This window comes from Microcebus murinus, chromosome 7, assembly GCF_040939455.1.
Source record: "Microcebus murinus isolate Inina chromosome 7, M.murinus_Inina_mat1.0, whole genome shotgun sequence".
NCBI lineage: Eukaryota > Metazoa > Chordata > Mammalia > Primates > Cheirogaleidae > Microcebus > Microcebus murinus.
The window spans coordinates 73,872,881-73,895,302 of record NC_134110.1 but is presented as its reverse complement, the minus strand read 5'-3'; the positions used below and the strand labels follow the sequence as shown (position 1 = coordinate 73,895,302).

The window sequence follows — 22,422 nt, the reverse complement described above, 5'->3', positions numbered from 1 at the left end:
CTTCTACTGTGACAACTTCTTTATGATTTACCCATATATGATTTGATTTAATTTGCACAGTGACCCTGTGAAGACAGTGATAGTCGTCTACTCCTTCTCACCTGGTGATGCCAAGTTTCTTGAAAAGAATAATTTATACTCCTGTATAATAATTTATACTTCTCACTTAATTTATACTTCTCACTTCTTTACTCAGCCCACTTCAGTCTCATTTTCTTCCGCATCATGCCACCAAAACCATTCTAGCTGTTGAGTCCAATGGATATTTCCTCAGCCCTTTTCTAACTCACCGTGGCATTTACAGTTGTTGATGTCCTTGTCCCATTTATTCTGTGATGACTCTTAGCGCTCCTTTTACCATTCTGACTCTTTCTCTTTCTTCCTTGCAAAATCTCCTTCCTACCCCGTAAGAACAAGGGAAATAATAAACAACAGACTTTAATAATAATATATCAATATTAACTCATAAGTGATAACAAAGGTGCCATACTAATTTGTTAGTAATAGAGGAAACTGGGTGTGGGGTATATGGGAACTCTCTGCTCTATCTTCTGACTTTTTCTGTGAGTCTAAGATGGTTCTTTAAAAATTAAGTATACTAAAAATAGTTTTATAAAAAACAGAGCTCTTATAATCCTGTGATATACAATGTTTTTCGGACAGACCGGAAAGAGAAAACAACAAATGGGCTGACAGAAAGTGACTGCCCTGAGAGATAGGAAAACCATAAGACAAGTTATCACAGAATTCATGTTAGGAGTGAGGAGGAAGGTGTTGTGGAGGAGTGTTTAACACTGTCAAATACTAATGCAAGGCCTGGCAGACCAAGTCTGAAAAGCACACTGTTCCCAGAATGAAGCCCTCTTTATTGCTGGCACTTGAGAGAAAGAATCCATGTGTCCAACTGCCTGCCTCCTGTCCTTGTCCCAGGTACCATCCAGGAAAGCCTTGGGATATTTCTACTGCCCCTAACAATTGCTCCCCAGTTCTTCCTTTGATTCTGTTTTAAAGGTCTGGATTCACCTCCATCTCTGCTCACTATAATTTTGTGCTCATAAGCACATCAGAAATCTTAACTCTACCCTTCACTAACTCAGAGACTCTTTTAGGTTTTGTCTTAGGGACAAATGACATTGTGGCCTTTGTCCCTTTTGTCCTTTTAGATCAGTGATCACCGTCCTTTGATCCAATACTCCAATCATTTAAAAATGAGACCACCCAGTATGTAAATATAATTAATGATAAATCATATGCATTATTTTAATACATTATATATTTATATTTAAACATACATAAAAATTAAAATTAAAAAAGGAAGAAATTAAAATCCATCCTAGTGAATAATTTGGATATTGTCTAGGATAGTAATCTTCCAACTGTGGTTTATGCCCCTTAGGTATACAGGATGGCTTTCTAAGGGTTATGGAGATAGGAATAATTAATTATAAGATGATCCGTTTCCAGATCCTGAATGCCGATATGTCTACACTGTGCTAATACTACCTAAGAATCCCTGAAGTCAGAGTATCATGCTGGGTTCCCCTTCTCGCCTCCCTAGTCACAACTGTCCCTTTCCCACCATCTTTTCTATACCATGCTACGATGCATGGTCTTGAAGCATAAAAACCTTGAGGGCACTAAACAGACCATTTGAAGTATTGGTGTCTTAGAGGATACTGAAGGCTGAAAGATAAGGAGAAGGCAGATTGACTAAAAAACTTGAAACCCTCCCCCACTTCCAACTGGATGCTGGAGAATCTTACAGCCCAGAAAGTTAACGGGCACAGACCAAAAACCCCAAGAAAAGCCTGTTCTCTCTAGCCAAAGGAGCAGGAGAGGGGCAGCCTAGAAAACAAAACAATCTTTCAATAATGATTGCCCTACTCCAGCTGAACATCATGGAAAAAACTGCAATTCCACCCCAGTCAGCAAAGCTGAGAGGGGAGCCCAGCTGCCCACCCTTACTCGGCTGCGAGAGTCATCCTTCCCTGGCTGCACCCCACCAAGGTGGGGCAGGAGGAGGCTGAGTGGGAAGCTGGGACTTTGCCCACCGCCCAGAGGCAATGAGCCCTCTTCTTGGCCTTGGTGTCAACCGAGGCCACACCCAGAGTAGTAATGACCCCCAGAAGGAGAGGAGAAAAAGAGAGAAGACAAAACATATTCAAAGAAATAATGGCTGAAAATTTCCCAAATTTAGCAAAAGACACAAACCTACTGATTCAAGGAGTTAAGTAAACCCCAAATCCGAAAAACCCTATAAAATCCAAAACATGCCATAATCAAACTTCTGAAAAACAAAGACAAAAAAATCTTGAAAGCTGTGAAAAATAACACCTTCCCTATGAGGGAAAAGCAATTCAAATGATAGTAGATGTCTCATTAGAAACCATGGAGCCCAGAAGGAAGTGGCACAGCATTTTTTCCCAGTGCTGAAAGAAAAGAAATGTCAATTATAGCATTTTATATTCTGTGAAAATATCCTTCAGGAGTGAAGGAGAAATCAAGACATTCTCAAATGAAGGGAAACTAAGAGCTTTTGTCACCAGCAGACCTTCAAAGAATGGCTAAGCAAAATTCTTGAAACAGAAAAGAAAGGATTAAAGGAAGAATCCTGAAGCAACAGGGAAGAAGAAAGAACAACAGAAAGAGAAAAAACATGCTTACACACAACAGACACTTTCTCCCCTTGAGTTTTCTAAATTGTATTTGACAGTTGAAGCACAAACATTACACCGTCTGATGTGGTTCCCAATGTACATAAAGGAAATACTTAGAACAATTGTAAATAGAAAAGGTAAAGAAAGTTAAAAGGAATAAAGTTTTTAGACTGCACTGAAACTGGTACAGCCACTCTGGAAAATAGTCTCTCAGTTTCTTAAAAAACTAAACATAAGATCATAAGATAAATAAGTTAACTAAACATAAGATAAATAAGTTTTGAAAGATCAAAACTTATTTTGACGTAAACGCCAGCACACAAGAGTCTATAGTAGTTTTTATTTGCAATAGCCAAAAACTAGGGGAAAAAAAAAAACCCAAATGCCCATCAACAGGTGAATGGTTAAATACACTGTGGTATATCAACACCATGGATTACAACTCACCACTAAAAAGAAACAAACTATTTACATGCAATGGCTTGAATGTATTACATGTATCTCAATGTATTACATCTATTAAGCAGAGTTAAAATAGCCCAATCTCAAAATATCACACATTGTAAGCTGCCAGTTATATATTATTCACAAAATGGCAAAATTATAGAGGAGGAGAACAGATTCTCATTTTCCAGGCTTTGAGGTGGTGGGTGGGAAGGGAGTAGGCATGACTAGGAAGAGGTAGCACCCTGGAGAGCTTCTTTGCCAAACTGTTTTTCTTAGAAGGCATTTTTCTATTTCTGTCTCATGCCAGAGTGCTTAGTGAATGACAATCATTTTTCAGCTACTGCTAATGCACTAACATTTTTATTCATAGGAGAGCAATTCTTCTAACTCACCAGATTATGGATCTACATTATTTGACCATTTAGCAACTGTTAAATCAGCAGAATATGGTAGTTATCATACAGAAGATACATTTTCGTTGTTTTCAAGATCCTTAAACAAGCTAAGGAGCAAGAGAAGCAGCTCTAAGACTAAATTGAGGCCGGGCGCGGTGGCTCACGCCTGTAATCCTAGCACTCTGGGAGGCCGAGGCGGGCGGATTGCTCGAGGTCAGGAGTTCGAGACCCCAGCCTGAGCAAGAGTGAGACCCCGTCTCTACTATAAATAGAAAGAAATTAATTGGCCAACTGATATATATATAAAAAAAATTAGCCGGGCATGGTGGCGCATGCCTGTAGTCCCAGCTACCCGGGAGGCTGAGGCAGAAGGATCACTTGAGCCCAGGAGTTTGAGGTTGCTGTGAGCTAGGCTGACGCCACGGCACTCACTCTAGCCTGGGCAACAAAGCGAGACTCTGTCTCAAAAAAAAAAAAAAAAAAAGACTAAATTGAAATGTTACAATATTGTCTGGCTTGAGTTGTTTTATGTGAGCCCACTGGGGAGCCAGTCGCTTTGGCTTTGGGGCCCCAACTCTTCTGATTCCCAGCAGTGTGATCTTGGCAAGCCATTCAGCATCTCCAAGCCTCAGTTTTCTCATCTGTAAAGTGGTGATAATAATGGTCTTGACAGCATCGAACTGTTGTGAGACTCTAGTTAGAACGTGCATATAATGCCTGCCACATAGTAAAAACCTCAGAGTTAGCATAAAAACATTTTTATAACCTAACATTTTTGAAATTGCATCATTTACTGTATCAATGTTGTGCTGAGTTTATGATTTTCTCAGGTGCGGATATCAACGTTATAGAATAATACCTTTAGAAAGGGCTAAAATAAGGATGTGTGTCTAAACCATGAATAGGAGAAAAATGAACCTGACTGGATGGGCACGAATCTTGGCATGGTCACTGCTTGTGGGCACTATTCTCTGAAACATGAGGGATTTGAACTAGGTGAACACCCAGGTGTCTTTAAGCTCAAAAATCAGCATCAGTCACTATTTCCTTCCTACCCACTGTATGTATGTATGACCCTGGAAGCCCGTAAAGATTATAGTCTGGAAACAATAAACTGTCTTCTGGGCATGTTATCGCCCTGCTGCCCCAACAGCCAGTGATGATTATCTACCTGGAGCAGAAGTGTGACGCAGCTGGGAGAGGGGACAGGAAAGAGACACTCCCGCCCGTCACCATGGGCCAAGCCCTGGGGTTCCCACTTCATTTCCTGAACAACACTATGAGAACCAGTGTCATTGTCCCATTTTTAGAAACAAGGCCACTCAAATAATGAGTTGAAATAAAAGTGAACGGAATCTCTAAAGCACTTGCTCTTTGCAATATAAGGCCTCGCTTCTCTATTAGTAAAAAAATTAAGCATACTCAATACACGCACATGCACACACTGCATAGGCATCGGTTTGGGTGTTACAAGTGGGCTAAATGGTACCCACAACCTTGACATTGGTTGCCCGTCAACACTGGCCTGATAATCCTCTGCAAATTGGGAGTGCTGGCAGCTCACGTGCCTTTACATTACAGGGGTGCCGTGGGAAACAACTAAATGTCTGGAGCCTCCTAAGGATTATTAAGTGCTTGCAATTCCCCTCTCAGGTAATTGCTTTTGAGCCATAAAGGGACAGTTAAATAAGCACTTCCATTTTAATATCATTTTGAAGAGATAAAAAGGATTCTAAAATTCCATAGTGTCTAAATTTGGTATTACTGTTCGGGAGGTGAAGAAACTTTATAGTCATGTGCTTTTTATAAAGGGATAATTGCCTGCTCCGGAAACTTCTTCAGTTAGAATTTTTACTGGGCTAAACCGTCGAAGCTCCATAACGAAGGAGCTCGCTTTTCCAGCCAGAAACGAATTCTTGCACAGGAAGTCTGTCTCCATGCAGCCACGCTCTGGTGACAATGTTTCTAAGTGTCCGGGTTGATTTTTATCTAGAGAAAGGGGACATTTTTCAAGTTTATCTAGCAGCAGTGGCTGAGCCTCCCGTGGCTGTCAAACCTAGGGGGCCTCAGTTCATCAGTGGACTGTCCCTTCCCTCTTCTGATCTGCACGACCTCACCTTCTCGACTGCCTCTCTCTCCTCAGCACTTAAGTGTCTTTGCTTCTCTCCCACCTTAAAAGCACAAATACTAAAACTGAAAATCAAAAGCTTCCTTGGCCCCTGGATCTCCACATAGTCATCTCCCTCAGCCTTTAAGGCCAACGTGTAGTGTGAACTCTACTTTTAAGCCTCTTGACTTCCCATTCATTTAAAACACATAATGGTCAGGCTTCTGCCTGCCTCTCTCTTCCCTCCCACAAACAGCCCACCCACAAACAGGGGTTTCCAGTGCGTTATCAGATGACCTCGTAGTTGCTGTGTCCTATGGATGTCTACTTGAAGGTCTTGAATTATCATGCAAGTCTTTCTAGAACTTTCTAGAATGTCCTAGAATTCTCTCCCCTGGTTCTCCTCCTCCATTCCGGTCATTCCTCTGAGTTTCCTTCAAGGTCCTTAAATGTTAGCATTCCCCAGAATTCTCAGGGAATAACTCTTTGCATGCCCTCTAGAAAGTGATCTTAATTGTTTCTAAGACTTGGGCTTCCACCTTCAAACTGCCTCTTCCCAACTCACAGCTCTCCGGTTTGTAGCTGTGGCTGCCATCGTGAGCTAGATATTTATCTCTCTGGGCCTCCAGCTCCTTATCTGTAAAATAGAGAGAATAACAGTCTCTACCTCAAGGGGTTGTTATCATGACTAAATAAGACAACTTTTTGTACAGCACCTCACTATATAAGTGTGTGTTTACCTCTTCTCGTGTTTTAATATTTATTACATAGCTCATACTACTTCCTTCAGCTTTTTGTCATTCAGTATCTTCCATTGCCCTTGACATCTAAATTCCTCTGGTTGCCTTTCGGGCCTGGCACACTCAGCCCCAGGCAAAGGAAACAGGCCGAATATGCCTGTGCCCTCATCTCTGGGGCTTTTCAAGTGTTCTTCCTCCACCTTCAAACACTCTTTCCCCCCAATTCCCAGCCCCTTTTGCCTGGACAACTTCTACTCATCCTTCAAGTTTCAGCCTGAATGTCACTTTCCGAAGATGTCTCACAACTGAACTGTCTAGTGCCCAGCTACATATGCCCACACCACCCCGTAATTTGTTTTGCATAGCATGTGGGCTTCATTGTCATTTATTTTAAGTGACTTTTTGCCCAGTTCCTTTCTCAAGCTGTATTCTCTGTGAAGGAAGGAACTGGGTCTCATTTACTTCTCCACCTCATTGCTTGGAATATCCTAGGTGTTGATTACATGAGTGAACAAGCACATGCACCCAGAATATCCTAGACAGAGCTTATATCAAAGAAAGAAATCACGTAAATTATGAACTTATGAACTCTCGAGGATCTGAGGAGGGTAGGCTAGAAAATTCACTGTCTGATCTCATAGGAGAAAAGGAATACAGAATATTTTTTAGTATTAAATTTTGAATCCTCAGTGATAGGATTCATTGCATATTCAAATACAGCAGTCAGTTTTAAAAGTAGAATAAAATGCTCCAGGTCTGTGTTTCTCAATTTTTCAAGTCATCTCCATCCTCTTGAGCTAAACAATTTCATACCCTCACCTGCCCCACCCCATAACCTTTGTTGTTGTTTGTTTTTATTTTTGTATTTTTTTGAGACAGAGTCTCAAAAGCGCTTTGTTGCCCAGGCTAGGGTGAGTGCCGTGGCGTCAGCCTAGCTCACAGCAACCTCAAACTCCTAGGCTCAAGCAATCCTTCTGCCTCAGCCTCCCAAGTAGCTGGGACTACAGGCATGCGCCACCATGCCCGGCTAATTTTTTCTATATATATTAATTGGCCAATTAATTTCTTTCTATTTATAGTAGAGATCGGGTCTCACTCTTGCTCAGGCTAGTTTCGAACTCCTGACCTGGAGCAATCAGCCCGCCTCGGCCTCCCAGAGTGCTAGGATTACAGGTGTGAGCCACCGCGCCCGGCCTCACCTTTGACAATTACTGCATAGGGACCATCTTCACATATTCCCACCAGCCAAGGTTTTATTTAGCTTCAGTTAGTTGTCATAGCATTGTCATTATATTGAATATGGCTTTTCAAATTATGATACCCCCAGAGGTCAGATATTTTCCCCCATCCACACTGAAACCCCAGAGTTTAAAATAAAAAGAGATTCATCTCTTGTATCTCATGTGCCTGAACAGTTTCTATTTTTCACTTGTGGGGATGCTTCTTATCCTTATGCAGCTGTTTTCCTAATGACTGAGTTGTCTTCCAAACCAGGTGCAGTTACATGATAGACAATGTGATTCTGCTGATGAACGGTGCCTTGCAAAAGAAATCCGTGAAAGAAATTCTGGTGAAGTGCCACCCATTGGGCCGTTTCACAGAAATGGAAGCAGTCAACATTGCAGAGACACCTTCAGATCTCTTCAATGCTATTCTGGTGGAAACACCATTAGGTATGAATACCCAAGTAATTACATAGCTGCCTGCGTATGTTATCACAGTCATGAGAAAATGTACTTTCAGGCCAGGCATGGTGGCTCACACCTATAATCCCAGCACTTTGGGAGGCTGAGGCAGGAGAATCACTTGAGCCCAGGAATTCCCAATCAGCCCGGCTGACATAGCAAGACCCTGTCACTTCAAAAATTAAATTAACAATTGGCCAGGCGTGGTGGCTCAAGCCTGTAATCCTAGCACTCTGGGAGGCCGAGGCGGGCCGACTGCTCGAGGTCAGGAGTTTGAAACCAGCCTTAGCGATATCCCGTCTCTACTAAAAAATAGAAAGAAATCAATTGACCAACTAAAAATATATATATACAAAAAATTAGCCAGGCATGGTGGCACATGCCTGTAGTCCCAGCTACTCGGGAGGCTGAGGCAGGAGGATTGCTTGAGCCCAGGAGTTTGAGGCTGCTGTGAGCTAGGCTGATGCCATGTCACTCACTGTAGCCTGGGCAACAAAGTGAGACTCTGTCTCAAAAAAAAAAAAAAAAAAATTAACAAATTAGCCAAGCATGGTGGCACATGCCTGTAGTCCCAGCTACTTGGGAGGCTGTGCCTGGAAGATCGTTTGAGCCCAGGAGTTTGAGGCTGCAGTGATCTATGATCTCACTACTACATTACAGCCTGGGCTACTGAGAACCTGTCCCTAAAAAAAAAACAAAATCAAACACAAACAAAAAAAATAGAAAATGTACTTTCAATTCATACCTTTTTCCCCATGAATACAGTATCATACCATACGGATTCCTAGAAGTGGCTGGGGCATTAAGGAATCATCTAGTCTAGCATCCTCAGTTTTCAGATTAAGACAAGTAAAGCAACCTGCTCAGGGTCACATGCAAACCATTTGTAGCAGAGAAGGAACTGGGACTCATCTCCCAGCCTCCAAACCCTTGAACTTTATTTATACCAGGCCATAGCAAATAAACGATAGGACTTGTGATTCTTAAAAAATTAATTTTATAGCCAGGTTTTTTTATGGTTAGTTTCTCATCCTTTCATTTTGGATTTCTGCCTACATACATTTGCATCTAAGGATGCATTTGTTTGAGGAAGCTTGGGAATGCCATTTTTCTGAGGTCCTCAGAAGTGTCTGTCAAATGACCTGAAGTAATAATGAAATGAGTATTAATTTCGTTGTAATTTGTCACTGACAATGGTTGTGATATTCAAAATGCTAAAGGGATAATTATATAAGTGTCTCAGTTATCTAATGGTGTCAGGAAACGTGGATACAGTAATTCACTATTGATCATTTGTCAAAGTAGTTCCTGTTTAAAACAGAAATTTTAAGGAAAAAAAAATATTTGTGTTGTCATTAAATGCTGGATGCTGGGGCAGCGTCACCTGGTGGGAAGTGGGTGAGTCTGGACCCAGACAGCCTTGACCGTGAAGCTCTGACCAGTCCCAACAAGGAGACGTGGGGCAATTCAATTCACTCCAGTTTCCTCATGTTAGAAATAACTGTATCTTATTATAACAGAGTTTTCAAAACTAAATAAAACATAGTTTTAGGAGAACCCAATGCCTGGCACATAGTAAGGTTGCAAATGGTAAACATTACTATTAGGTTGGGCGTGAGGGGGATTTCAAAAAGTAAGCCTTAAGTGAATAGTTTCAAGGTGTTGAGAGGATTGATAACTTTTTTAGTGTAATGAGCAGTGTTTAGGCTTCACACATAATAAATGTTTAGTAAATAATAAGTCTTGGCCAGGTATGGTGGCTCACGCCTGTAATCCTAGCACTCTAGGAGGCTGAGGCAGGTGGATTGTTTGAGCTCAGGGGTTTGAGATCAGCCTGAGCAAGAGCAAGACCCCGTCTCTACTAAAAAAAAAAAAATAGAGAGAAATTAGCCAGGTGCAGTGGCGTGTGCCTGTAGTCCCAGCTACTCGGGAGGCTGAGGCAGGAGGATCGCTTGAGCCCAGGAGGTTGCGGTTGCTGTGAGCTAGGCTGACATCATGGCTCTCTAGCTGGGGCAACAGAGTGAGACTCTGCCTCAAAATAAATAAATAAATAAAAAGTCTTATCGTTCTCATTACTATTAACCCTATTAAGTCTACATTGCAACTTCACAGTGTTCTTGTCAGGGGCGAGCAGAGGGTGGTGTGTTCAGGAGACGTTTTTTACAGCTTATAGTCTTGCTTATGATTTATTTATTTTGTATGGCGATTTCTGCTTTTAGCTCCATTCTTTCAAGACTGTATGTCTGAAAATACCCTTGATGAACTGAATATTGAATTACTGCGCAATAAACTGTATAAGGTAATGTTTTTCCCAGATATTGTTTTTCTTGGTTACACAAAACATCATAACTAGAATCTTTTTTAAACATTACTTTGCCTATTAGCCAACGTTTGCAATTATGAAGCTTTGCATATTTGGAATATAGCATTTATAGTTCTGGCCTGGCTTCTAGTTAAATACACGCACGTCAGCTTCCCTCGGCCAGCAAGATTTTTGTATTTCTAGCTCTTTGCAGGGTACTTGGAACATTAAAGGTGTTAATTGGATGGTGGTAGGTGAATGGGTAGATGAGTGGGGTGAACCATATCAATACATTTAAAGCAACCAGCATACATACCGTGTTTTCCTGAAAATAAGACAGGGTCTTATATTTATTTTTCCTCAAGAAGACACTCTAGGGCTTATTTTCAGGGGGTGTGTTATTTTCCCCTCAAAGCCTCAACTTGCAGCACCTACAAGGATGGCCGGGACCTGACCGGGGGAGCCGACCTTATTGGTGGGGCTACCCGCACCTTTCCAGTCACCTCTGGGATAGTAGCTGTCACTATGGGGCAGATGAGAAGGGCTGCTTGTCTTCTTTACCACTCCGAGACGAAATGCATGGGTTGTGCAGATCATGGTTTTGTGCAGACATGCTGTGTAGCCACGCCCATCACTAAGTCTTATTTTCCGGGGGCAGGGCTTATATTGCTAAGAAATCCTGCTAGGGCTTATTTAATGGGTAGGTCTTATTTTGGGGGAAACACGGTAGTAAAGATTCTGTTATGCAGTATCCACCTCTGCCCTCGATCCTGGTACAGAGTCCCTGAATCTCACAGCCAAACTGCCCACACAATTTTGATCAATGGTGTGCACGTAGCATACCAGAATGACCAATTTGGGGACACTACAGCACAGGTACCAGTTTGCTACTACTCACCATTTGAGTAGTTCTGTGTACTACAGACTGAGCAAAGTACGTCCATTTTTACTTGTACAATCATAGCATCTTGGGACATTCTCACAGAGTAACTGAATGTATACTGCCATGTCATATATATATATATGTTCAAATATGTGGTCATCTCACAAGCATTGTAATGGCTGGGTGTGGTGTCTCATACCTGTAACCCCAGCACTTTGGGAAGCCGAGGCAGAAGGATCACTTGAGCCCAGGAGTCTGAGGCTGCAGTGAGCTATGATAATGCCACTGCACTCCAGCCTGGGCAATAGAGCCCAACCCTGTCTCTAAAAATAAATGAACAAATAAATAGCATTGTATTGCAGGCACTTTTCGCTTTTGTAATGAGACCTATGGGTTTAGAGGAGGCATCCCTGAGACCTAGACAACAGAAGGCACTAAGCAATTGATAGGCCTTAGCTCACTTAATCTACCCAGCAAAACTATGATGTTTGTGCTATTCCCAGTCCTCAGATGAGAAAACAGAGGCATGGAGAGGTAAGTTTTCCTTGGCGGAAGTCAGTTGCTAATATGCGTTAGAGTTTAGATTCAGACACAAGCACCCTGATCCCAATGGCCCAGACTTTCTGCCTTTCTAATATATCTCTGTGCTCAAAGCCATCCCAAATGTGTCTCTCAGGCAGTAAATGTCAGCATTAGGGCTGAATCTAAAATCATTTGCTGAGCTCAGAAAAGAATTTGCTTGTTAGAATAGCAAGAATTAACCATGTGAAATAATCCAAGAACCATGCAAAAAAAATGTGTTTGTTAAGTAATTATAAGTTATGATAAGTGCGATTTTGTTCTTTTATGGAATTCTTTCCAGTTTGTGCAACATGCTGCAACGTGAAACTTCTACCAAATTTATTATAAAATATCTCCCCACAGGAGAAGTAATTCAATTTCCATTAAGGCATTTAATAAACTGTGAAAAGTTGATCTAAAATTTTCTAAAAGAAAAATATACTCATTTTATTGTTTATCCTTCTTCTTTTTAAGTCTTACCTTGAGGCATTCTACAAATTCTGTAAGAATCATGGTGATGTCACAGCAGAAGTTATGTGTCCTATTCTTGAGGTAAGAAAGACTTCTTAGTAATATGCTTATGTACATTTCATTGTTTTAATTCTACTTATATTTCTTTAACTTATAAGTTCCTTTATCTAGAAATAAAATAAGCAGTATATCATTTGATGTCTTTGGTTAGGAGTAGTATTTTCCAAGTTTTCTACATAGAAGAGTTATTTTGGAATTAGAAAAGAATAATGCTTATAAAGGTCATGATTCATTTTGATGTAGTATGTAAAAGTTGATTATAAATAATTAAAACTTTAGGTTACTATGAGCAATGGTCACACTATAGGTACTCAGAGTAATCACCCAAATTCTCTCCAGTGTGGGAACATTGAGCACCTGGGAACCCCACAACTTGGCACCAAAGTCCACTGTGGCTTCATCCACAGGGACACCACTCCTTATATAATCCTAACATGAAGGCTGTCCCAAGCAACTCATGAGCAGGAAGACTTTGGTTAGACAACTCACAGTTGGCAAGCTCATTTAATTATGCATCAAATGCCACCATTGCTGTCTACCTCTGTAAGTTGATGTTGTACTCTTTCTAGTTCCTCTATATCACCACAGATTTTTGTCTGTGCTCAGAGGTCCCCTTGTGTGGGAATGTTGATCTGGAAATTGCATGGGGGAGTTTGAGGACAGAGATCAGAAGGGTCTGAGGGCATTCTAGGTGTAGTTTGCCCTGACTGTGTGTTTTACCATCTCTCTTGCTGATTTCCTAATTCACTTGAATAGGGGGAAGAAAGAAAAAAAAAAAAAAACCTGAACACTCTGGGCTTTTCTAAGCCTTTGCTTTGCCCTGTGAAACTAAGTTTTATTGAAAGGATATTTTAAATCATGAGATTATCTGTTATGAGGGCTTCACTGGTAGGTAGGTATTTATGTAGCTCAAAGACTTCTGATTTCAAGAAAGACCTAATAAGCATTGCCCTTTAGGCAAAAAGGAAAGAAAAAACAATTAACTTCATCTGCATATATTTTAAGCTAATGTTCTGAAACTGCATATGATAAAATTAGTTCCCCATGAAACATCTAATCATTGAAATTTTAAGGTTAATGACACTTTGCTATCCCCTATTGAAATTCTTAAAATAAAGCCAAAACAGTCCTTGAAGTAAAAATCTTATCACTGAAAACTCCAAAAAATATTTTTAACTTGTCTATATTACACAGGAAGTGAGCATCGAATATATAACTAATATTTTTATGGCATACTTAATGTCAGAAAGTGAGGTGGTCTATTTCAGACATGCTAGTCACGTAAGTCACATAAGTAACCCTATGAAGCTCTCGCCTTTATTTTCATAAATTCAACTACCAGCCACACTATAAGAAGCTACATTATCTATGGTTTAAAAGTAGAAGTTCTACTCAGCGTTATTCCTATAGGTTAGAAATGGTTTGTGTATTTTATTCTCACAAAATATTTGAAATAAAAGGTATGTCAAAACTCATTAGCCTTACAAAGGATAAACAGTAGTACTATTAATAGCTAACATTTACTATGTGTTAGATGCTACCCTGAGTGCTGTATATATACATGGATTCACTTGGACTTTAAAGCCACACAAAATGGGTATTTTAGTATGTATTTTTCAGGAGTGGCAACTGAGTCACACAGAAAGCTAGTAACTTGCCTGACCTCTCAGAGTAGCAAGTCAGGATTTGGAACCAGGCAGGTGGCTCCAGTTTCTACACGCTTCCTCACTATGCCATATTGCCTCTGCATTAACTTCACCATTCACAACTCTTTTATATAAAAGCATGTGCTAATTCATAAGGCAGATCATGCTGTGAGTACTGTAAAAATCAGAAATAGGTAAGAATTATGTTCTCGGTAATGTAAAAAAAAAAGGCAGCATAGTATTAGAAAAATGCTTATCACTGGGATGATTTGATCAAACTACTATACACCAAGCGTTCTCACTGTCCCTTTCCAAATTTCATGATACTATCAGATTATATTATATTTTTTTCAAACAGTATTAAAAATCCATTCAACTATTTTTATTTATTTATACAGAAATATCAGCTACATGTGGCATGCAATGATAATCTTTGTAACGATAAGATCAAATGGATGTCAGTTTTACATAAATATTTTAGATTATGTAATTACCTCCCTTTTATTTGCACAGTTATAGAGCACTTACAGTATATAAATTCTTGTTTAATCTCATTTTACTGGAGAATTCAAAAAACTAAATCTGGCAGAAGAAAGTGTCAACCTGGCACTGCGTGTGAAAATTTGACCTAATTACAAGATTGTAACTTCATATGAGAAGAAAGGAATTGACTTATATTCAAGGCAAATGCCCTGTAGTGTACTGTCTGCCCTTTATTCCTGCTCTTCTATGTGGTTAATGGGACAGTGAAAAATAAGCGCAGAATATATTTGTTTTATCTCTACTGGTCAGTACACATGCTAATAAAGCTGGATTCCACTCCAGTTCACTTCACGCTCTTCCGTTGCCATTGACACCTCTACCCATGGCTCCTGCCAAGTGTACCCTTCTTCCTGTAAGGAACTGGGGAGAATGTGCCACCCGATCAGTCCAACTCTATAATGTGCAACTGATAATGGTTTTGAACAAGTCAACAGTACATTGCTATCTCTTGCAACAACAACAGCAAAATAAGCTATGGTTTTAAAAGTGAATGAGCTTTTGTAGGGAAGAGTGAAAATAAAGGCATAAGACCTGTGTCACACACCATACCATACAGTGTGCCAACTCTCTGCAAAGGAGACAGGTGCTAAGTCAAACCAATACCATTCCGTTTAGTCTCCTAATCAGATGTTGCGTCAGACTTGTTTAGGGTTGATCAAAGAACAGTCCTTATGCAATTCTAAAATAATAGTTCTTTTCACTAAGAGGCTATCCACACTCACATGCCAAGAGCCTCTAGACTAGAAGAGTCAGGTAGATATAGAGTCAGTTATAATAGAAGGAAAATTGAATGTAATAGGTGTGCAATGAAAATCACCTTCAATTAGGGACGAAAGAGAAGGGCTTATTATGAAAAAGATGGCATTTGATGAGCCCCTCAAATGCAGATAAGATTTCAACATGCAGAATTCTGGAATGAAGTTACATGCATGGCAGGCTAAGGGAAGAAGTAGTAACAAGGACAAGGCATTGGAAAGTGTAGAGAGTGTTCAGACAGCCTGTTGTATCAGTCAGTGTCCTCTCTTCTTGACACAGCTTGTGAAGCCTTTCATGTTCTCTTCCCGATACCCGTTGTCCCACTTCTCCAATTGCTTCCCCAGAGCTGGAGCTATAACCATGCCTCCAAAGTGTCCTGCAGCTCCCTCCTCCCACATGGCCTCTGCTGTCTTGCTTGTCTGCAGTGCTGCCTGTCCTGCCCTATTTCTCCCCCTAAGATCTTAACATCCTAGAGCCAGAGAGCACATTAAAGAACATGTGGGACAATTACCTCCATTGTTGCTCCTCCTGCCCTAATTTTTGTTTTAAGGTTTCTTATTGCCATGAAGTCTTCCTCTTACATTTCTTCTGTTATCCCAAGAAGGCCTAAAATTACTTAAAATGACAGGACTGGTTATATTCAGTAGCCAGAGGCACATGCCTTTGCTTCCAAATAAGGCCACTCTCTACTTTTCCGCTCACCCATAATTTCCATGAGAGCAACCAGAAGGATCAGACGGAACTAACTGTCACACTCTTTCTGATGGGAAACACCTGTTCCAACAAAGGAGTGCCAGGAAAATCTGTTGCAGGTCTAGTTTTGTTATTGGTTAATTCGTCAAAAGCTGATTAGAGGATAGTATATAGCAATTCTTTTCAGCTTTGATGTGCATGCAAATAACCTTGGAATCTTGTGAAAATGTAGATTCTGGCTTGGTAGGACTGGATGGTGGCCTGAAACTCTGCATTTTTAATGAGCTTCCAGGTGATATCAAAGCTAGTGAGCCATGAAACACACTTTGGATAGCAACATTGTGGAGAATATTATAGAGTTTCAAAAATAGAATCATAGACCATTCTGTTGGATTCAACAAGCAGTTAAGATTTTTTGATGTGTCAAGCACTGGCTATTCAAAAATAGACAATGAACAAGAGAAAGGGGCCAGGCGTGGCCTACAGGTGGCTCACACCTGTAATCCTAGCACTCTGGGAGGCTGAGGCGGGAGGATCACTCGAGCTCAGGAGTTGGAGACCAGCCTGAACAAGAGCAAGACCCCGTCTCTACCAAAAAATCAAAAGAAATTAACTGGACAACTTAAAATATATAGAAAAAAATTAGCCAGGCATGGTGGCGCATGCCTGTAGTCCCAGCTACTTGGGAGGCTGAGGCAGGAGGATCACCTGAGCCCACTAGTTTGAGGTAGCTGTGAGCTAGGTTGAAGCCACGGCACTCTAGCTCAGTCTACAGAGCGAGACTCTGTCTCAAAAAAAGAAAAAAAAAAAATAGAGAAATGGTTCCTCAAATACAGGTACAGATTTCAAAATAATGTGGTAAGTGCAGGGTACTTTGGATACCTAGAGAAGAGTTGCTTAGGCCAGGGGCACTATGGCAAACACTGTGGCAGGCAGAGAAGGAGCCCTGGCTGAGATAGAATGATCAGTGGGTAGAAGGAGAACCAGGAGAGTAGAAACCTACAGATCCAAGGAATAGAAGAGAAATTTTAAGAAAGACTGAGTGCTTAGATGAAATAGAGAGAACTGACGTGGGGATGGGGAGCTCAGGTGCCTCATGGTGGGCAGCACAGAGAAGACAGGCCATAAGTATACATTGACCTACCTGGAAGGTCAGAAAGCCAATCTCAGCATCCAAAGGAGAAAACTTAGGTCTTGAGAGGAAGATAACTTGTCCAAAGCCACATAATTCTTAGCTACAGGGTTAGATTTATTGATCCCTACCCTAGCACAATATAAAAGAAAACCAAAACTATGAAAGTATAAACAGATGGTCAGTAGCCTAAAGTTTCAGTATGTAAATGGTTATACTGACATCCAACAATTAAAAAGGGATATTAACATATATAACTTGCACTTTTTGTTCCAAACACAGTGCTAGGAACTTCCACTTACATTATCTGGTTCTATCCCTGAACGAACCCTAAGAAGTAGATATTATTCCCGTTTTTATGGAAGAGACATTTTGTAACGCTAGTGGCCTACGTGACAGAGACACATGAGTAGCTCATTGCAGAGTGCCTGGGAAATAAAACTTCGAGGGATTTCAAGAGTCATAGGTCATCGTCGCTGCTGCGTGATAACTGGGAAGCAGTTGTTCCATCGCAAGGGGAAACTAAGGGAACATTAATAACACATGTTTGTATTATAATTAGACACACATCCAGAAAGGAAAGAAAATCACTTCAGAAGTGAACTTGTCTATTTAGGGTTCTGTGTATGGCAGTTAGTACTTTATTAGATTTCACTGATTTTGTCTTGCAAATTCAGTTTGAGGCTGACAGACGTGCTTTTATCATCACTTTTAACTCCTTCGGCACGGAACTGAGCAAAGAAGACCGGGAGACCCTCTACCCGACCATCGGCAAGCTCTATCCCGAGGGGCTGCGCCTGTTGGCACAAGCAGAAGACTTTGACCAGATGAAGAGAGTGGCGGATCACTATGGAGTACGTGGTGACACTGGGGTCCCCAAGTGCCTCATGTTATTTCATCACATGTGCCTTAGAAGCTCACATATCAAATTTCCATTTCTTCTCATAAGAAGCTATGATATTTGTAAGGTAGTAAGCAGTGTCTCTTGCTGTTAACGATCTCTTCCAAAGAAATACTTTAAATTTCCAGCCCGAGCCAGTATTTTTTTTTTAAGGTTCCTGCCAAGCAAGTACTTGTTGAAATCTCCAAGGAGTGGTCATCTGAGCACTCCTTTTGAAGTGCTTGATAAAGCAAGTTCCCCAAGAGACTGGCGCAATGTTCTGGAAATGTGGGGTCATGTCAAAGCTATACAAAATAGCCCGGACCGGTTTTAGGTGCCCAATGGAGGAATGAGGTTAGGTACAGAACATCTCAGGTGGACTACATGGGAGAATGTGGGTATATTGGTTTATCCACTCCTTTTGCTGAGTGGCCAGAGATTGGGAAAGGAAAGATAGCTGCTATATCCTCCCCCTACTCCTGCATCCAACTGCTCTAGGACAGCCTGAAGCTCCTCAGTTCAAAGCTATACACCTCGTCTCTGACTCCATTCCCTCTGATTTGTGGACAGTTACAGACACACCCTCCAGGTAACTTTCCCAGGACCTTCTAGTCATTCTTGACACTCATCTTTTCCTGTGGATTTCTGAAGCACTCCAGGAAAGACAGAAGCCAGCAAACAATGAGTAAACCTTCATAACATCTCGTACATAATTGCATGAGACTCTTTAGCATAATATTAAAATTTGCATTTCTTCCCAAATTCCACACCGTCCATGCTTAAAATTGCATGTGAATTCTATCAATTGTCATAAGAACCCATAAATCAAACCCATGCTAATCAAATCACAGACATGCACTGAGGCTCTGTAATGTGCCCAGCTGGCCCTAAGAACCTGCGTGTGGAAATGGTTCAAACAGAACATATTGAACATATTGAAAATAGAATTGCCTTGTGCCCCTGAATAAGGCAATAGGCTAAAATTTCATCCACACTCTTATTATTTGGATTTCTTTCTTTTTTTCTTTTTTTTTTAGTGGTTCTCAGGAAACCAAAGGTCCTATTAAAAAAGAATTCAGGCCTTCTGGTATAGACTTAAAAAAAATCAGCACATAATCTCTATATTGCAGAGAAAAATATGTTCACATATATTTATGAGAAATGAAAATTTCTTTAAAATTAATCTCTTGTCTTTTGTTTCTAAGGTATACAAGCCTCTGTTCGAGGCTGTAGGTGGCAGTGGGGGAAAGACGTTGGAGGACGTGTTTTATGAGCATGAGGTATGAAATGCTATTAACTTCTTTTTTTGTTACTGCAGATTTTCAATATTTTCTTACCTGGGGTTTTCTTTTTACAGTTGATCAGGCCAACTGATTAGGCACATTCATAGCTTGAAGGTAAACAGGGTGTTAATAATGCTGACTTGTGGAGCCAGGGCCCTGTGGCTCATATATGAAGGCTTCACACGGAACTGTCCTATCCAGACAGTTGTGCTCAGAGTCAAGCTCTGGAAGGAATGCAGCTATTCCAAAATTGATTAACTGGAGAAGCAAAACTAGGATGTCCTCATAATCACATATTGGCCCTTCTCATTCTGGGTCATCTCCCTCTCTAATCCGTTGCTCCTTCAAGAAAGATTTACCGGCCCAGAGAGGTGGCTCACGCCTGTAATCCTAGCACTGTGGGAGGCTGAGGTGGACACATCGCTCAAGGTCAGGAGTTCAAAACCAGCCTGAGCAAGAGTGAGACCCCGTCTCTACTATGAATAGAAAGAAATTCATTGGCCAACTAAAAATACATAGAAAAAATTAGCCAGGCATGGTGGCGCATGCCTGTAGTCCCAGCTATTCAGAGACTGAGGCAGAAGGATTGCTTAAGCCCAGGAGTTTGAGGTTGCTGTGAGCTAGGCTGACGCCATAGCACTCTACCTCGGCCAACAAAGTGAGACTCTGTCTCAAAAAAAAAAAGAAGGATTTACCCATGGTTATAACGCATGGGCACAATTATAATGCTTAGAAATTAATCATGTGGAAGTTCATTCAGAGGATCTAGATTATTCTTTCTTTTTCCCCCCAAAACAGAAGAGTTCTTAATTCATTTGTAGTCAATTTCTAGGATACTATATGGTTCAACAAAAGTGTTTTTTGTTTTGTTTTGTTTTGTTTTGTTTTTGTTTTTGTTTTGGTACCAGCTAAAGTCTCCTAGATCTAGAGCTTGTCTAGTATATTCTATTCATTTTTATGAAATCGTTGGCCTTGGCCTTTCCATCTCAGTCTAATTGAAACTAACAGAGAACCCTAAAATCTACCTAAAACTTACAGCTAGGCTGGCTCCTGAAGCTTTCTGTAAGTTCTACCCTTTAGAAATTTTCCAACGGCTCTCTAGAGTCTGTCATAGAAGTAAAAGTATTTAGGTTGTTTCAAAATTCTACACTACTGCACCACTGCTGCAAAGGAGGCTGTTAAGGAATCTTCCCTTGGCAGGAAAAATGATTATCCCTGAGAACAGAGACATCCTCCACTGCCTGACTACTTTGCTTGAGGTTTTCAGAGCTGCATAAGGGAATCAGTACCTCTCCTTCTTTCCATTCTAAATATTGAAATGGGAAAGAAAAAAGGAATTGTTCTATTTTAGACTTTAGTTTTAAAAAAAATTTTTTTTTTTTGAAAATTTTCTTTTGCTCATTTAACTTCTGCAGAACAAAACAATTTGACTGTATATAAAGTTGAGGCAGTATCTCATAATAACACTCAGACTGAATTCCAGGGACCTGTGACATTGCCTCCGAGAGGAGTTAGGCAGCCTAAAAACCTTTTTAAAATTTTAAATTGTGGCCAAGAAGAAATACTTTACCTAATTGAGACAATTCCACTAGCTAGAAGCCAGATAAATATTATTACAAAGTTACACACACACACACACACGCTTCAAACTTCTCCTAAGAATCTTTGTGCTGGCAATGTTGTTAAGCTTTGGGGCTTGTCTGGTGACTCTACACACTTGCTTTCATAACTATAGTTGTCTACATTTATCTGCAGACTGACACTCTCCCTTTTAGAACTTGCTGCATTGCCACTGTTTTCCTCTAGTTGGCTCAACGTGGACATTGTTTATTTAAATACAAATAAGCATTCCACAAGCACAAGCCGGTCTGTAGCTTAATATTATTTCATAAGTGTAGTATGTTCCAAATAAGTTGATGGTCTATGTTATTTGTTTCCTTCCTCAGGTACAAATAAATGTGCTGGCATTCAACAGACAATTCCACTATGGCGTGTTTTATGCATACGTAAAGCTGAAGGAACAAGAAATGAGAAATATCGTGTGGATAGCAGAATGCATTTCACAGAGACATCGAACTAAAATCAACAGTTACATTCCAATTCTGTAGCCTGCAGGGGGTAAGGGAAGCTCAAATGCAGGAGGCATAAATATTGCAGGAAAGTTATTGAGGAAAATAAAAGAAATTGCGTTGCATTATCTAGGTTACACAAAAATAAGCCACACTGCACCTTCACGAATTGCAAATCCACTAGAAATATAGTAGTCCAGTCCTAAAACAAAGCATTTCTTTTTTTGTAATACCCTTAAATCGTGTTTCCACATTTCTGTGTCATTCTTCACTGGGCCTTAGGCATTAATTTTAATTAACCCTATGGTACTTTTCCTATTCTTGTTTAACCATGTTAAAAATTGGACCTAATAAAAGTATTTTATTCTTGCTTTTGCTTGCTTCTCTAAATGCCCACATACTGAATGTGTACTTTACTTTTTAACTGTCTGTTCCATCCCTAGGTCCACCAAAACCCAAAGCTGTATGTCGCCAACATGCACCACATTAGATGGGAAATGTTGAAGGTTTTTTTCTAGTACATTTGATCCAGTAGGCTTGAGAAAAAACAACACAATTTCAAATCATATTCCCTAGATGCAAGTAGTGTTCAATTTGTTAATAAATTAGTTTTTCACACCTTTCTTTAAATAAAAGGCTTATCTCTTTCCTTTGTAAAATTTTTATTTATATAAATATGTGGGGTGCAAGTATAACTTTGATGCCTGAATATATACACAGTGGTGAAGTCAGGGCTTTTAGGGTATCCATCACCTGAATAATTTACATTGTACACACTAAGTAATTTCTCATTATCCCATCCCCCCACCTTCTGAGTCTCCACTGTCTGTCATTCCACACTCTAAGTCCACGTGTGCACATTATTTAGCTCCCACTTGTAAGCAAGAACATGTGGTATTTATCTTTCTGTGCCTGAGTTGTTTCACGTGAGATAATCTATTTCCATCCCCGTTGTTGCAAAAAAGACACAATTTCATTCTTTTTGTGGCTGAATAATATTTCATTGTGTATATATATATATCACATTTTCTTTATTTAACTATTCACTGATGGACACTTAGGTTGATTCCGTATCTTTGCTATTGTGAATAGTGCTATGATAAACATACAAG

The 22,422-nt window shown here is 40.3% G+C and overlaps 1 protein-coding gene across 1 annotated transcript in view; it reads left to right on the top strand.

Moving 5' to 3' along the window:
* Positions 1-21,681, top strand: part of ATP6V0D2 (ATPase H+ transporting V0 subunit d2) — a 47,879-nt gene extending 26,198 nt beyond the window's left edge. Inside the window, exons 3-8 of the mRNA XM_012774244.3 lie at positions 7,841-8,019; positions 10,251-10,330; positions 12,252-12,329; positions 17,756-17,932; positions 19,164-19,238; positions 21,188-21,681. Coding sequence (XP_012629698.1) covers positions 7,841-8,019; positions 10,251-10,330; positions 12,252-12,329; positions 17,756-17,932; positions 19,164-19,238; positions 21,188-21,349 — 751 coding nt within the window. The 3' untranslated portion in view covers positions 21,350-21,681. The remainder of the gene's footprint in view (positions 1-7,840; positions 8,020-10,250; positions 10,331-12,251; positions 12,330-17,755; positions 17,933-19,163; positions 19,239-21,187) is intronic.
* Positions 21,682-22,422: the final 741 nt, after the last annotated feature.